General features: G+C 44.9%; 1 protein-coding gene across 1 annotated transcript in view; it reads left to right on the plus strand.

Annotated features, from left to right (window-relative positions):
• The first annotated feature begins 342 nt into the window (after window positions 1-342).
• Window positions 343-16,762, plus strand: part of LOC144218422 (glycine receptor subunit alpha-4-like) — a 25,599-nt gene continuing 9,179 nt past the window's right edge. Inside the window, 7 exon segments of the mRNA XM_077748282.1 lie at window positions 343-413; window positions 3,906-4,036; window positions 4,323-4,390; window positions 5,024-5,247; window positions 5,386-5,468; window positions 6,957-7,097; window positions 10,862-11,088. Coding sequence (XP_077604408.1) covers window positions 343-413; window positions 3,906-4,036; window positions 4,323-4,390; window positions 5,024-5,247; window positions 5,386-5,468; window positions 6,957-7,097; window positions 10,862-11,088 — 945 coding nt within the window.

Raw genomic sequence — 16,762 nt, forward strand, 5'->3', positions numbered from 1 at the left:
GGTGAGCGATTGCTGCCCAAAGAGAATCTCCTTTGGCCCCCTGGCAGGCAGGCAGGCTGAGGCCCTCTGGAGCCCATGGGCAAGCCAGAGCAGGAGACAGTAGGGATATCCAATTCCGGATTATTTCCAGGGGAATAGTTCTGGATCCTGACTGGTAACGGCGGGGCAGAGGAGAAGAGAGCAAAAGAGAGAGAGCACACAACTCCTAGCCTGGCCCCATGGGCTCCTTGTGAGTAGACCAAGTTGGAGGAAGGCTCTGTACTTTCTACAGCATTCCCCCTGCTGGGATATCCCCCTTACCTTGGCAGCCAAGCTGAGAAAGGGCTCCAGGGTCTCTCCGGAATGACAACTCTTGTTCCTGCAACCCTCTCCTTCCTTCTCCTCTGGACCCTGCCGGGGCAAGTCCTCCTCAGGTGAGCTGAGTCGGGGTGAGAAGGAGGTGCATGCAAACACAGGCTGGGGGCAGAAGGGGCTTCTGGCAGTTTCTTTGAAGTTTACAAAAAAGCCTACAGTCAGGAGGGCTCCAGGGAAGGACACACTCTCCCCAAACCAAGACCTGGTAGCCTTTTATGAGGAATCCCAAGGCCTTCAGAGTTGGTGGGGAGGCTTCTGCATGGGTGAGATCTTCCTGAGCCTGGGTAGGGGCTAGGTAGTTGAGCCCTGGAACAGAGGTCATCTGTTGTGCCATCCTTTCTTGTCTTCCTACCAGCATGGCCACACACTGCTCAGATTCCTAAAAATGACACCAACATCTGCCAGCTGTCCACCAAAGAGGCTTCAAAGTAGCAGGGGTTTGCTCTAAACCATATCAGAATGAAGCTGGGCTGAGCAAATCTTGTCCTTCTGCAGTAACCCTGCCTGTGCATATGTGGCTGCTTGCTGTCCCTGAAGGGGCACTAAGTGGAAATAATTTTCTGGGCTTGAGGGCAAGACATGCTTTAAGCTCCCTGTAAATGTCCCCCTACCCATTCCCACTTTCTCATGAGACCAGGAGCCACTCTAGGTGGACAGAGTGAGTTGAAGAGGAAAGATGGCTGTGGCTTGGGCTGAACTGGTCATAAGAACAGTGCCTCCCAAGGTGGAGGGGGCTGGGTTCCAGGGTAATATCCTCCTCCTCCTCTTAATTCAAGTAGTACACTAGGGACTTCTTGTCTCTGAGGAGCCTCCTGCTTCACTGCTTACAGACACATTGGCTGGCAGGCATACAGGGATGTGATATGTGTGAGGCGGCAAACTTCTTAAGAGTTAAAAGTAGCCCAGAGTACAATGGCAGCTCAGCTGCAGTTGGTAGGAGAATGCAGGAAGAAGGGGGCACACAGTGGAGCTCATTGGCCCTCCTGGAGGGGAGGCTTCCTCAAGACCCAAGCTTTAGTGGCAGCATTCCCACTTGGGCAATTAGAGTGAGGCAAAACCTTAGGAAGTCTTGAGTCTAAGCCCTTCATTGTACATATGGAAACTGAGTCCTAGAGAGGGGAGTGACCTGTCCAAGGTCACTCAGGCACCCAGTAGCAGAATCAGAGTTCTTCTCCTACCCCACCCCAGAGCCTTGCATGAGAAAAATTTTCAGCTCTGGAACCTCCCAGGTCCTGTCTGTATTTGGGACTTTCCAGGAATGAAAGAGAGGAAAAAGTGGCTGCACATAGTGATTCTACTCTCAGGTGCACAGACAAGGCAGCCCCAGAAAACAGGGTCTGTGATAGGAGTTGGGGCCCAAGACAGCTAAGCCCATAGCCTGTCACAGGGCCTTGGGACTGGGACCATTGGGAGAGGTGACCTGAGAGTGGGGCCACAGATGGTGGCAAGCATCTGGCTACTCCATGTACAGGATTATGTGGCCTCCCAGCAGGCAGGTGGCAGGCAGCCAGCAGCGGCAACTAGCCAGCACGGACATCCTGTAGTGAAGCCACAGACTTCTGCTTGCTCCAACACCTCTGCGAGCCTCCTTGGATTTTCAGAGCCTGCTTAAGCCACCTGCTCTGGCAGCCCCTGCTTGGGGCCACAGTGGTCTCTGTTCCCAGGGTAAGGGCTTCATCTGCTCAGGGGATTTAAAGAGACAGGACTCTAGGATATCAGGGTGTGGCTTTCACTCACCTTCCCCCACTCTGGTTCCTTGGCAGCCCACCCTGGGCTGCTTACATCACAGTGCTGTGGTAGATGGACTTAGTTTTGAAGTCAATAGCTCTGGGTTAGAATCTTGGCTTTACCATTTACCAGCTATATGATCATGAATAAATCACTTTATCTTGCTGACCCTCAGTCTCCTCATCTATACAAGGGGGATAATAATAACAATTATCTGAGAGCACTGATGTGAGAACTAAACTAGATAAGGTGAGTAAAATATGTAGCATGGTGTCTTAGCTATTTTTATTATTTTACTGATCACCATGCATATGATCTATATGATCTATATGATCTATATCATGGTGCACAGATGTAGTGGGGTCTCTTGGCTCAAAGAGAGTCAGATCCAGAAGGTCAGTAGTCACCTTGCCTCCCAGCCCCAGAGTGGCAACAATAGTGGCTGTGAGAGAGCTAGCACAATGATGTTGGGAGGAGCCCAACCTGAGCTTGGCCCTGAGCCCTACCTGGGCCCTCAAGGCTGAGGGCCTGGTCCCTAGTCTAGCTGTTGGCTGGCAAACAGACAAGCAGGCATGTGGAAGGGGCTTCCCTGCTCTTAGAAAGAAACTTGTCAAGGTAGAAGGGGCCCAGTGAAAGCACACTGGCCCCTTCCTCAAAATCAAGTTGTTAGGGGGAAAAGATGGAAATTGACCTTCTCAACATAGCCATCTTTCTGGGAGTCCCTGTGCTCCTAGAGCCCTGCTTCCTCACCTATTTTGTTACCAAAGCAAGTTTATATGCCTGAAGCTGCCCCAACCATGAACTGAAATCTAGCTTAAAACAGTTTCCTGCTGAAGCAAACACCAGAAGCCAGGCCTCCCTCTCTAGAAGCTAGTCCCTAGATCCTGAGTGGTTCAGCATGAAGGCCAAGCAACTAAAACTAACTGTCAGAGATGCAAATTGTCCCGGAGTCCTTCCCATCCTTGGTTAAGCAAAAACATCGCAGCAGCCACGTTATTTCCAGTGAGCTGGTGCTCTTCAAAGCACCTTCAGAAAGACAACTGGATGAGATCTCAGCTCCTTGGGTTTGAGCCCTGATCCTGTTACTCACCAGCTTTGAGACTTTAGGTAGATCTCATCTTCTGGTTTGTTTGTGTTTATTAGATTCCACATATAAATGAAATCACACAGTATTTGTCATTTTCTGACTTATTTCACTTAGTATAATGCCCTCAATATCCATGTTGTTGCAAATAGCAAAATTTCCTTCTTTTTACAGCTGAATAGTATTCCATTGTGTGTGTGTGTGTGTGTGTGTGTGTGTACACACTTATCCATTTATTGTTGATGGTCACTTAGATTGTTTCCATATCTTGGCTATTATAAATAATGCTACAATAAACATGAGGGTGCATATATCTTTTTGAATTATTGTTTTAATTTTCTTTGGATATATTCTCAGGAGTGGAATTACTGAATTATATGGTAGTTCTAGTTTTACTTTTCTGAGGAATCTCCATAATGTTTTCCATAGTGGCTGTTCCAATTTATAATCCCACATGTCACTTTTCTCATCTGTCTTTACCCCCATTATACTGAGAATTGTGAGGGTAAAAAGATATTATATATGTGAAAGCACTTTTTTAGGACTAACTGTTGAGATGCAGTGTTGGCTTATGGCTGTTTCTGTTCTCATTTTGCAATGTGTACCCAGAGACCCATCTTCTTCTATCCTCTTGCCTGATGGAGAGACCAGCCAGAGGTGTGTGGGGACAGGAAAGTAGAGGGTCTGTGATAAGTGTACACTACAACTGGCCTCAGACTTCTTTATCTCTCCTGTCCAGAGTGGCCTTGGCAAAAGAGGAAGTCAAATCTGGGACCAAAGGGCCCCAGCCCATGTCCCCCTCTGATTTCCTGGACAAGCTTATGGGGCGAACATCAGGATATGATGCCAGGATTCGACCCAATTTTAAAGGTAAGAAGCATTCATCCTACAAAAAACCTTTCTTCCCCACTCCTTTTAGGAACACACTGCCATGCTATCCCCTGATGTCTGCCCCAAGGAGAGGAGGCTGGAGGTACAAGGGGTTAGTTCTTACAGTTCAGAAAGAGCTCCCCCTCCTTATTGCTTATGGGTCTGTGTAGCTGGCACTGCCTTCTCCCAGAAGTGCCTTGGCCTTAAGCTCAGAGAGGGAGTCCTAGAACGTTCTTCCAGACTCCTGGAATGTCCTGCCAATATGGCTGTGTTTTGCCACCTTTAGGCCCACCTGTGAACGTGACTTGCAACATCTTCATCAACAGTTTTGGCTCTGTCACCGAGACTACTATGGTAAGGAGTCTTTCTGTTCCCTGCTTCCATTCTAGTGTGAATGGGAAGCCCACCAGATATTGAATCTTTCCTCCTTCTTCATTCTTTCCCTGTTTTGTGGTCATGGCTAAAGCCATGGGATGTCTAAAGTTGGTCATTGGGAGATATCTTTCTCCAGCCTAGGGTTTCAGTAGCTAAAGGCAGACTAGCCTAAGAAGCAGATGGCCATGATCATGGGAGGTAGCTTGGTACAGAACACAGGCTTTGGAATCAGACAAACCTGTGTTCAAATCCTGACTCTATCATCCTGTGTGATAGGTTACTTAAATCTCTCATTTCAGTTTCCTCATCTGTAAAATGGAGATCATAACAGTACCCTCATCACAGTGTTGGTGTAAGATTTAAAGGAGATGATGCATATAAAGAAAGCAATTAGCAGAGAGCCTGGCACATAGTAAGTGCTTAATAAAGATCTTTTCCCTTCCCATCTTTGTCATATCAGCTCAAAGCAGGATGCCTATCCAGTGGAAAATGTCCACTGCCCCTGAGATGTGCTCCCAGCATTTCCTCCTCATGGTCTTCTAAGCCCATGCAGGCTTGCTGGGTCCCTGGAATAGCACTGCCTCTGATAGGCCCATTTGTGCACCCTCCCAGGACTACCGGGTAAATGTCTTCTTGCGGCAACAGTGGAATGACCCACGCCTAGCATACCGAGAATATCCTGATGACTCTTTGGACCTTGATCCTTCCATGCTGGACTCTATCTGGAAGCCGGACCTGTTCTTTGCCAATGAGAAAGGGGCCAACTTCCATGAGGTGACCACAGACAACAAGTTACTGCGCATCTTCAAGAATGGGAATGTGCTCTACAGCATCAGGTGCACCTGGAGGATGGCCAAGAGAGTTTGGGTCAAGGGGAAGAAACCAGATGGAGGGTGAGGGGTGGGAAGAGGGTCCCCTGTGCTGTACTGGGCCCCAGTTAGCTGATGTCACTTCTTTTTTACTGTACCTGCCAGGCTGACCCTCATTTTGTCCTGCCCAATGGACCTCAAGAACTTCCCCATGGACATCCAGACCTGCACAATGCAGCTGGAGAGCTGTAAGTGTCTCTAGAGTCACAGAGCAAGGCCTGGAATATCAGGTAGTTAACCCCATCTCATGATATTCTAAGTGAGAAAAGGGCAACTCAGAGTGGGTACTTACTCTTCCACACAGTCAGTTGTTAGCACAGATGAGAATAGGAGCCAGGACCCACTAACACCCAACCCAATGTGTTTTTCCATCCTCACACTGTTTACTGGGTTAGCTATTCCACAGGGCTGGGGAATGGGAAGGCACCAGCTTTACATACATGCTTGTGTTGGTTGTGGGGGGTCATTTGAAAGATACCTTTTCTGCCAAATGACATTCCCTCTCACAGTGCCTGGAGTTATTCCACCTTTATTCTCCCTGAATTAAGACATTCAAGATGCCTATAAAAATGGCAGAGTCAGTAGAGAGGGTACTAAACCCTGATTGCTCATAAACAAAGATAACTTATAGAGAAGCGGGAGGGGACAATTCTAGGCATAAGACAGTGCCCAGGCTGTTAAGGTCAGCCAAAGGCTAGTCTGTGGCAGGGGTGCCAGCTTGTAGGGGCTGCCCTGATTTCAGAGAAGTTAAAGGATGACAAGGCTATGCCATCATCTATATGCAGTCCTTTGCCATCTCTTGTGAGATCAATACATATCCACTCAATTTTCAGAGTAGGCTGGTCAGGCTGTTTCCAGCATGGATAGAATGTGGTCAGCTCTTTAGAGTTCATAAACCACTTTCACATCCTGTTCTTACTACCCACTCACAACAATTCTGAAAAGTAGGTGGAACATTTTACCCAAGGGGAAATGACTTGCCCAAAATCACACAGCTGCTCTGAGTCAAGGGCCTACATTGGACATCTGTGTGTCTCAGTGTTTCTTCTCCCATTTCTACCTGACATATGTGAATACAGTAATATATATGACAGGAGCCTCTACAAACTGCTAGCTCTCTGTGAGCAACTTGGCATGTTCAGATGTTAACTCTCAATATCTGCCCCAATTCAGTGCCCTGACTAGGAGTCTGTGGTATGCACATTGTTCCATGCATGATGTGCAGGGTATAAATAGCTCTTTCCTCCCTGGGGGGAAGTGGCAAAAGCCCTAGGTCTGAGGCAGGCTCAGCTGAGGACATGTGGTCAGTGCACATGCTTACTCCCCTGGGTTTGAGACATGGCAAGAGGTTTCTAGCTGGGTTCCTTGACATCTTTCCAACTCTTTTGACCTGCTTTCTAGGTCTGCCAGAATAATTTCTCTCTGGGCCTTCCTAAAGCTTGAGAACTAGATAGAAGAGGAGTCTGGAATCTTTTTGATTTACCTGCTTAGGTTAGGCCCATTAGATAATTCATCAAGTACCCTCTTCAGAAAGGCTTCCCTTTCCAAGACAAGCATGAAGCTCTTAAAACCCAGGCCTTAGCTCCACATCTGTTCTTTCCTGCTGGTTCTAACCCTCTCCCTACTCCCACCCAGCACCATACTCTGCAGCCGTCTGCCATCTCTGTCACTTTTAGTTGGCTACACCATGAATGACCTCGTGTTTGAGTGGCTGGAAGATGCTCCTGCTGTCCAAGTGGCTGAGGGGTTGACTCTGCCCCAGTTTATCTTGCGGAATGAGAAGGATCTAGGCTACTGTACCAAGCACTACAACACAGGTAAAAACCAGGATCTTTACTGGTTGTGAGCCACAGAAGGGCTTCCAGATGGGAGGGAAGGGGGTAAGGAAGCCAGCTTTTATTGAAAGTCCACTTTGTGCCAGATGTGCTAAGTGCTTCATATGCCTTATCTCATTATGGTAGGAATTATCAGCTACATTTTTCAGAAAAGGAAGACTAAGATTTTAAGAAGTTATATTAACTTTCCAAGTCATATACCTAGAAAACGTCTGATTTAGAGTTCAAATCCAGATCTAGCTCCAAAGCCCATCTTTTTGTCCCTATCACATTCTGCAGAGCAGATGGGCCTGTGTCAGTGAGTGACAGGATTGTCCCACCTGTCCTGGGGCCAACATTGTGTGGAAAGTGGGGAATCTACATCTGGGAGTAGCCAATGGCTCTGCAGAACCAAGAAACAATAGGCTTCACGGCACTGTCAGGCTTACTATCTACACCTCATACCACAGCCACAATCACCCAACTCTTGAACTGGCTTGTTTTCCCAGGTGTGAAATGTGGGCCAGGAAGTGGAGAAAGGTTGTTTTTTCAGCTTGAGAATCTGCTCCCTGCAGCTTCCCTAAGAGCTACATGCTCCTCAGGTGCCCTGGAAATTTGGCTACAAAGTGCATGACTATGAGATAGAGGCCAGAAGCTAAATAAAGGAAATCCTTGGGGCACCTGGGTGGCTCAGTCACTTGAGTATCAAGTTCTTGATTTCAGCTCAGGTCATGATCTCACAGTTTCGTGAGTCTGATCCCCACATCAGGCTCTGTGATGATAGTGAGGAGCCTGCTTAGGATTCTCCCTCTCTCTCTGCTCTTCCCCTGTTCACTCTTTGCCTCTCTCAAAATAAATAAATAAAATTTATCTTTTAAAAAAGACGGAGATTGGGGCACCTGGGTGGTTCAGTCGGTTAAGCGTCAGACTTCAGCTTAAGTCGTGATCTCACGGTTCATGGGTTCAAGCCCAGCGTCGGGCTCTTTACTGACAGCTCAGAGCCTGGAGCCTGCTTCAGATTCTGTCTCCCTCTCTCTCTCTGACCCTCCCCTGCTCACTCTCTGTCTCAAAAATAAATAAACATTAAAAATAATAATGAAATAAAATAAAAAGAAGGGAGATCCTCATGTGGTGTGCTGACACACTTTGGGTGCCACCCTATGAATACATGTGTTTGTGTGTGTAGGGGTGTGGGAAGTGGAGAGAGAAACAGACCACTGAATTTAGGAAATGCTCGTGGGAGTGGAAATCAGTAAAACTTTTACTGGGGAGAAAACTGGCAATTTGTATATAGATGAGTGTTTTTCAAACTTCAGTGTGCATTATATTTCCCTAGGGAGTCTGTTAAAATGTTGATTCCTGGGTTCTGCCTCTCAGAGATTCTGGTTATATGCACTTGGAGTAATGCCCAGAAATCTGCATTTGAACAAGCATCCTGAGGCTTCTGATACAGATGGGTCGAGGGGGCATACTTTGAGAAACTTTAAAAGTTAATTTTTTTTTCCCTATGTGTTGATCCAGGAATCTCCCTCCTTGGAATTTATTATAAGGAAATATTGCAAAATATCACATTGACTTTAAACCCCAAGAGTGTTACTGGGTCACTGCTTATACTAGCAAAAAATTGGAACTGTTCTATATATCCACCAACATGACAGAACTTAAGTAAATTACACACTGCATCTGCTTGGTGGAATATTATCCAGATGTTTAAAAGGATGCTTGCAAGATTCTTATATCAACATGGAAAGTACAAGTGGAAAAAGCTAAGATTCAAAGTTGTATAACACAGAATCATTATATTGTGGTAAAAGAAACAAGCCAAAAGCATGTGTTTAAAAATCCTGGAAGGAAATATCACTAAATATTTCTAAAGTAGTATGATACAGTAGATAAAAGCAACAACTTTGGAGTCAGATAGAGCTGAGTTTGAATTCTTATACTACCACTTACTATTGGGTGCCCTTGAGAAAACATAACTTAATCTCTTTGAGCCTCAGTATTCCTATATGTAAAATGGGAAATAATAATTTTATCTGCCCCAAAGAGTTGCTATGAAACTTTAATGAGATAAACTATATAAAGTCAGGGTACTGAGTAGGGACTTCATAAATGTGAGCTTATAACTATTATTATTTTTCTCTACTTCTCACTTCTTTCCTATACTAAACAAGTGTTGATTTTTTTAATTAAAAATAAAACTGCCATTACAAAAAGTAGAAAAATGGATAGATAGATTAAAAAAAGGAAGGAAGAAATGAAGGGAGGGAGGGAGGAAGGAAGGAAGGAAAGAAAGAAAGAAAATATGGATACCTAGCAAAGACATGTCATAGCAAAAAGCCTGGGGTGGGGTGGACTCAGGGAAAAATAGGAGGTCACAGCATCACGTAGTATATCAAAGCCATAATTAGTCATTGACGAAATTACTGGCCTTGAGGAATCAGGCCTGATAAGAGCAAACTTGATCGAGAATAAAATAGCAATATATGCATCCCCTGCTTTTTCTTTGGTTATCCTAAACCTTTGCTGTTGCGACAAGCTCCGAGCTAGTGTTTTCTTAGCCTCAGGGCATGGGAAGCAGCATAAAGTGAAGATGTCTGGCAGAGGAGGTAGAGCATTAATTAGTACATGTGCTTTGGGCCAATGAACTATTTGTTGGTGGGATAGAATGCTGCTGCCTGATGCTCTCTGGGCACACACTGCTTACTGTCCAGAGCTGGTCTCTGTTGGACACTGTTTCCAGATGTTTTCTATCCATCTCTTCACACTTGCTTGAGATACAGTCAGTGTTTATTTCAGCGAATTGTTGCTCGAGAGCTTCTGGGGTACCAGCAAGCTCAAGCAAGGCTACTGAGATTTGGGCAGAGTCTAAGCTCATTGCTTTGTTAATAATGATGATAGTACCAACTATCTATGTGCTCAACACATAAATTATCTAATTTAATCCCTACAATGATGGAGTTGATGTTGTTACTCTGTTTTATAGGTGAGGAAACTGAAGTTCAAATAGCTTGGGTGTAGGGATACAGGAGTGCTGATGCATAGGAGCACATGTACCCCAATGTTCATAGCAGCACTCTCCACAATAGCCAAAACTTGGAAAGAGCCTAAGTGTCCATCAACAGACGAATGGATCAAGAAGATGTGGTTTATCTATACAATGGAATACTACATGGCAATGAGAAAGAATGAAGTCTGGCCATGTGTAGCAACATGGATGGACCTTGAGGGTGTTATCCTGAGAGAAATAAGTCAGGCAGAGAAGGACAGATACCATATGTTTGCATGTATAGGAGGGTTAGGAGGAACTTAACAGAGGCCTATGGGGGAGAAGAAGGGGAAAAATAGTTGGGGAGAGGGAGGGAGGCAAACCATGAGAGACTCTTGAATGCTGAGAACAAACTGAGGGCTGATGGGGTGGGTGAGAGGGGAAAGGGGGTGATGGGCATGGAGGAAGGCAGTTGTGGGGATAAGCACTGGGTTTTATATGGAAACCAACTTGACAATAAACTATTAAAAACAAACAAACAAACGAATAGCTCGGGTGTTTTGCCTGAGGTCACACAGCTAGTACATGGAAGGTTCAAGATTCAAACCCAGGCAGTCTAGCTCTGGATCCCTTCTGTTCTTAATCCTCTTGCTGTGTGGTCACATGGAAGGCCCTCTGTTGGAAAATAGTTCTTGGACCAAGAGGTCAAGTCTTTGATGGCTGCTCTGACAGCTTCCTTAGAAGAAACTTCTGGTGCTCCCTGGGACTATTTTGAAAGGCTCATTTATTTGCCCAGCTGAGGTGCCCAGAGACTGACATATAGAGATAGGAANGATGGGCTACTATCTGATTCAAATGTACATCCCCAGCCTACTGATAGTTATCCTGTCCTGGGTCTCCTTCTGGATCAACATGGATGCTGCCCCTGCTCGTGTGGGCCTTGGCATCACCACTGTGCTCACCATGACAACTCAGAGTTCTGGCTCCCGGGCATCTTTGCCTAAGGTGAAGAAACATGCAAGGGAACTTGCTTGCTGTAGAGCTCCCCATTTCCCATTCATCCTCTGTTCCCTTCTGATCACTATTTGCCTTGGATTTAAGGTAGAGGAGAGGCATTGAGCAAGAGTAGGTGACAATAGTTTTCTCTTCCCCTACAACATACTGCTAATGATATTGCTAAAGATGTGGAAGCTGAGATTGTGGGTGTTGTCTGGGTAGGGAATGAGCAGAGACAGTGCCTGACTTACTCTGACTTTTATCAGGAAATACTAGCATTTCCAAAATCAAAAGACCTTTAGCAAGTAGAAAGTCCTACTCTCTCATGGTACAGATGAGACGAATATAGCCCAGGGAGATAAAATAAACCTTCTCAAGGTCATGTTCCATAAGAAACAAAAAAATATATATATAACGATTTAAACCAACATCTGTCTCTTACTGTGTTAGAAGTTGGACACTATTACAAAGAGCTCTAGAGACAATGTCCGTTCTTTTGGGGTGAAAAAATTTTGAAGTAGCAAATGGCAGTTAACCTCAGTGGACTCTGAGCATCTGTGACCTGGTGATGCTTTGATTATGCAAAGAGATTTGTGCTCATGAGACTGGGCCCAGGTTCTCCCTGCCTTGTGTCTTCATGTGGGGAATTAAGAAGTTACCTCAATGTCCTTACAGTCAGCAAGACTCTGAGAAATCAGGGAGCAAACTGATTCATTCATTCAGTAAATATTTATTGAGCATGTACTATATAGCAGACACTATTCTAGGCCATGAAGAAATGTGGGAAGCAAAAGCAAAACAGTTCCTTGTGGAACTTACTGTGAACATAGTCCCTCTCATTTTTGATTTGATGGGAACCAGGCCCTGTGACCTCCCATTTCACAGTGTTTATTCCTAAGAGAACACTTACAGGGAACTTAAACAGGGTGTAACCTCCGCATCCATGGTAAATGTACAAATTTGCCATGGGGGTGATGTAGTGGTTGAGAGTAGGAGATTGGAAGCAGGCAGATTTGTATTTAAGTTCCACCCTCATCATTTACCAATGGCATTCTTAGGTAAATTCCTTAACCTCTCAGTCTCTACCTGGGACACAGGAATAAATATATTACCTCTTCCATAAGGTTATTGCAAGAAATAAATAATATAATGATTTAACACAGACAACAGCATTTGGCACCTAATAACCACTCAATAAATGTTTGTTATTGTTAGGTGTCTGAGTGGAAAGAATGGAGTGGTGGACCTGGGGCTAAAGCAGCTGGTGATGTTCCCAAGTATCTTTGATTTGCTGGAAAATGTTTGAGGTAATCCAAAGGTCTCTAGTGATAAACGACAACAAAGCTCAGATTAGGATCAAGTTTCCCAGGGGAAGTTGTCAGAAAGTATTTCCTGTAAACGTGTTTCCTAAATGGACAGGGATATTGAAAAGGCTCTGAGAGACAGACAGTGTATAGGCAAGGACGAAAGGCCAGGTGGGGCTGTGATGGCCATGTTGTGGTAGTAGACTTGTAGAAAACCAGAGGCAGAAAAGTAGTTCAGACCTTAGAAACCTGCCCTAGTTTATTGCTGCTGCCATGTAAGGAGATTCTTCTCTGATCCAGGGAGTTTGCAGTTAGCACCTTATTCTTGCCAAGGGAACTTCCTTTTCTAGTCCCCTCCTGTCAACAAGCACTGTCTGTCTGCTCCTAGGAATCACTTAGTTTCCTCATTTGGAAAAAATGGACTTTGTTGGAGGGCTGTTTGTCTGCAGTATTTGGTGCCTTCTCATTATATTTTGATGACCTTTCTGTAGCTTCATTGGGCAGTAAAGAAAATATGTAGACGTTCACTACCAAACTAAATAGACTCATTGGCCAGCCCACAAAGCTAGGAACTAAGTTAAGGGAGTTTCTGTTCACTCTTGAGTTCATGCAACATTAGATATGGTGGGAACCCTAAGGAAATAGGTGGGATAAAGTCAGAGGCTTCTTAAAAAGCACAGCATTTTCACTCCCAATACAACTCTAGTGTCCAGAATGAGAGAAGCAGAAGCTCACTTGTAATGGAATTCAACTGGGATGGCCATTACTCATACTCCCAGGAAACCACACTTTCTTTGCCTTTATGGGGGCTCCCAAAGCACTGATCACAGTCTCTTTGACAGCTTTCAGTCTATACAACTCCGGGTGGCTCAGACAATGATGGAAGGGCTAAATGGAAGTTTCTTCCAGAGACTGGCAGAATTGACCTAACGTTGCAGCAAAGAGGAGGGACCCAATTTTCTTGAGAACCTGTAATCTAAATGGCCCACTACTTCTGGGGCAGGTTTTAGTGAGGAGAGCCAAGAAAGCAAACAGAAGCCAACAGAGACAAATACACTGCTATACAATCAACCCATCCATCCGTTCATTTAAAAAATAATTGCTACATGCCAGGCACTCAGCTAAGCCCTGGAGATAGAATAGTGAACATAGTAGAAATAGCCTCTGCCATCAAAGAGCTCACAATCTATTAAATAAAATGGCCAGGTGTATTTGACGGATGCTAGGAAGGTGTAGGTAACCTGGGCACATATAGCTCAATGTCACTCATCATCAGGGAAATACAAATCAAAGCCACACTGAGATACCACCTCACACTGGTCAGAGTGGCTAAAATGAACAAATCAGGAGACTATCGATGCTGGCAACGATGTGGAGAAATGGGAACCCTCTTGCACTGTTGGTGGAATGCAAACTGGTGCAACCACTCTGGAAAACAGTGTGGAGGTTCCTCAAAAAATTAACAATAGAACTCCCCTATGACCCAGCAATAGCACTGTTAGGAATTTACCCAAGGGATACAGGAGTGCTGATGCATAGGGCCACATGTACCCCAATGTTCATAGCAGCACTTTCAACAATAGCCAAAACATGGAAAGCGTCTAAATGTCCATCAACTGACAAATGGATAAAGAAGATGTGGTTTATATATATAATTGAATACTACTTAGCAATGAGAAATAATGAAATCTGGCCATTTGCAGCAATGTGGATGGAACTGGAAGGTATTATGCTAAGTGAAATAAGTCAGTCAGAGAAACACAGATACCATATGTTTTCACTCGTGTGGATCTTGAGAAACTTAACAGAAAACCATGGGGGAGGGGAAGGAGAAAAAAAAAGTTACAGAGAGGGAGGGAGGCAAACCATAAGAGATTCTTAAATACAGAGAACAAAGAGGGTTGATGGGGAGCGGAGGAGAAGGGAAAATGGGTGATGGGCATTAAGGAGGGCATTTGTTGGGATGAGCACTGGGTGTTGTACAGAAACCAATTTGACAATAAATTATATTTTGAAAAAGTTATCAAGGTTGGGGTACCTGGTTGGCTCAGGTGGTGGAGCATGTGACTCTTGATCTCAGGGTTATGAGTTCAAATCCATGTTGGGTATACAGATTACTTAAAAAATAAAGTGGTTGCACGTATAGGAGGATTAGGAGGAACTTGACGGAGGAACAAGGGGGAGAAGAAGGGCGGAAATGGTGGGGGAAAGGGAGAGAAGCAAACCATGAGAGACTCTTGAATGCTGACAAANAGGTAAATGAGAGACACAGAGAGATTGTCTCCTTGGGAAACCACTGAAATAATTTATCATGGGAGAGTCACAGATTGCAAGAGGCAAGACGGGGCTGAAGAAGTAAGCAAGAGGCTAAATGTCATGCTAAGGAAAGCATAGACTATATCTTAAGAATAATGGAGAGCCATGAAGGATTGTAAGCAGAGGAATGATATAATCAGGTTTACATTTTGAAAACAAAACTCTAGCTGCTATCTGGAAAACAGATTGGAGGTGGCAAGCATAGATACAGAGAGATCATTTAGGAAAGTGTGGAGTCATTCAGATTAGCTAGGATAGTGAGTGGATGGATTCCACAGATATTTAAGGTGTATTATTGACACACTAATCATTAATAAGACTTTATTCCTGTGGCTTGCAGTNTCCTTTTCTTTGATCATCCAAAGCCCTTCATGGGCTTCCCTTGTCATTACCTCACTATGGATTTTCATAGCACTTACTTGACATCCCTGGGGACACAGTGGGACTGGGAGATGGTGAATGAAATAGGATTCCCTCTTAATAGAAGGCAAAGTGAAAACATTAAAGGATGCTTAATCCCTTAGTGGATTTGCTTTAAAAGAGAGCAAGTTTTCTCAACCTTAGCACTATTGACCTTATAAATTGTTTTGTGTGTGTATGTCTATGTGTGTGGGGCAGGGGAGGAGTCCTGTGCATTGTAGGATGTTTAGCAGCATCCCTGGCCTCTACCCACTAGATGCCAGTAGCAACCCTTCCCAAAATTGTGCAACCAAAAATGTCTCTAAACATTGCCAAATGCCACTCAGGTGAGGAGGCAGGGGTGGGGGTGGGCATCACAAGTTAAGAACCACTAAGGTGGAAGGTTTATCCAGTGAGACCTGCTCCTTACCTGGAGCCTGTAGCACCCTCGCTGCCCAGCATAGCAAGTGAAAGAGGTTGTCTGGCATGAATCTTACTCCTACTGGGGAGTCCCATGAGGTGGGCTAAGCAGCTCAAAACTATGTAGGGAGTCCATTTGGTTGAGGAGGTTAAAGGACTTCATAAACCTAAGTTCTGTACCTCTCCCGGCCCCATCCAGCCAAAACTCCATTCCAGAAGAGGTAAGTGTTCAGTCTTCACAAAAGAAATGGGAGAGAAAAGTACTTAAAGGCTTCCAAGGCAGGTAGTGAGAGGATGGCACTAAGAACCAGATAGGTAAATACCATTAGTGCCTAGGGGCGCCTGGGTGACTCAGTCGGTTAAGTGTCTGACTTCGGCTCAGGTCATGATCTCACAGTTCGTGGGTTCGAGCCCCGAATCGGGCTCTGTGCTGACAGCTAGCTCAGAGCCTGGAGCCTATCTTTGGATTCTGTATCTCTCTCTCTCTTTCTGACCCTCCCCTGCTTGCGCTGTCTCTCTCTGACTCTCAAAAATAAATAAAAAACATTAAAAAATACCAATAGTGCCTTGAAATTAGAGAAGTGTCCATAGTTGGGGGTTGAGTGACATTCCCTTGGGCCACTGAGCTTAAGTCTTTAGAGGGCCTTTCATAAAGTGCAGCAGAAAAAACACAAGATTAAGAGAATAATGGGAGTGGAGGAGGGAAAGGGAAAGGAAGGAATTCCTAGTCTGATATTATGACTGAAGCCTCAGTGAATAGCAGTGATGCTGAATTGAAAGCCCAAAACCCCCGAATCCTAGTGCCAACTTCTCACTGGGTAATCTTGGCAAGGACTTTTCCTCTTTAGGACTCAAGCGTCCTCACATGTCTCACATGGGAATAACAAACCCTGCCCAATTTCCATCAGAGCTGTGAGGACCCTAGGAGATAACAGAGGGCAAACAAATGCAGCATTCATGTTCATTGCTGTTTATTGAAAGAAGAGAATCAGAAGAAGATAAGAATTAAAAGAATAATAAGCAGGAACAGAGACAGAAGTGAGAAAGGAATAAAAGAAAGGAAAAGAAGTGTAAGGAGGAAAGGGATATGAAAGTGGAGGGTGGAGAGTGCAGAGCAATGAATGATGATGGGTAGCCTGATCTCTTTGACAAAGGCCTTCAGGCAGTGGGATATATTGTGGAAAGCTTCTTTAAAAACCAGGAGAGGGGCGCCTGGGTGGCTCAGTCGGCTGAGCATCCAACTT

This window comes from Crocuta crocuta, unplaced genomic scaffold (genome assembly GCF_008692635.1).
Source record: "Crocuta crocuta isolate KB4526 unplaced genomic scaffold, BGI_CrCroc_1.0 scaffold2576, whole genome shotgun sequence".
Taxonomy (NCBI): Eukaryota; Metazoa; Chordata; class Mammalia; order Carnivora; family Hyaenidae; genus Crocuta; species Crocuta crocuta.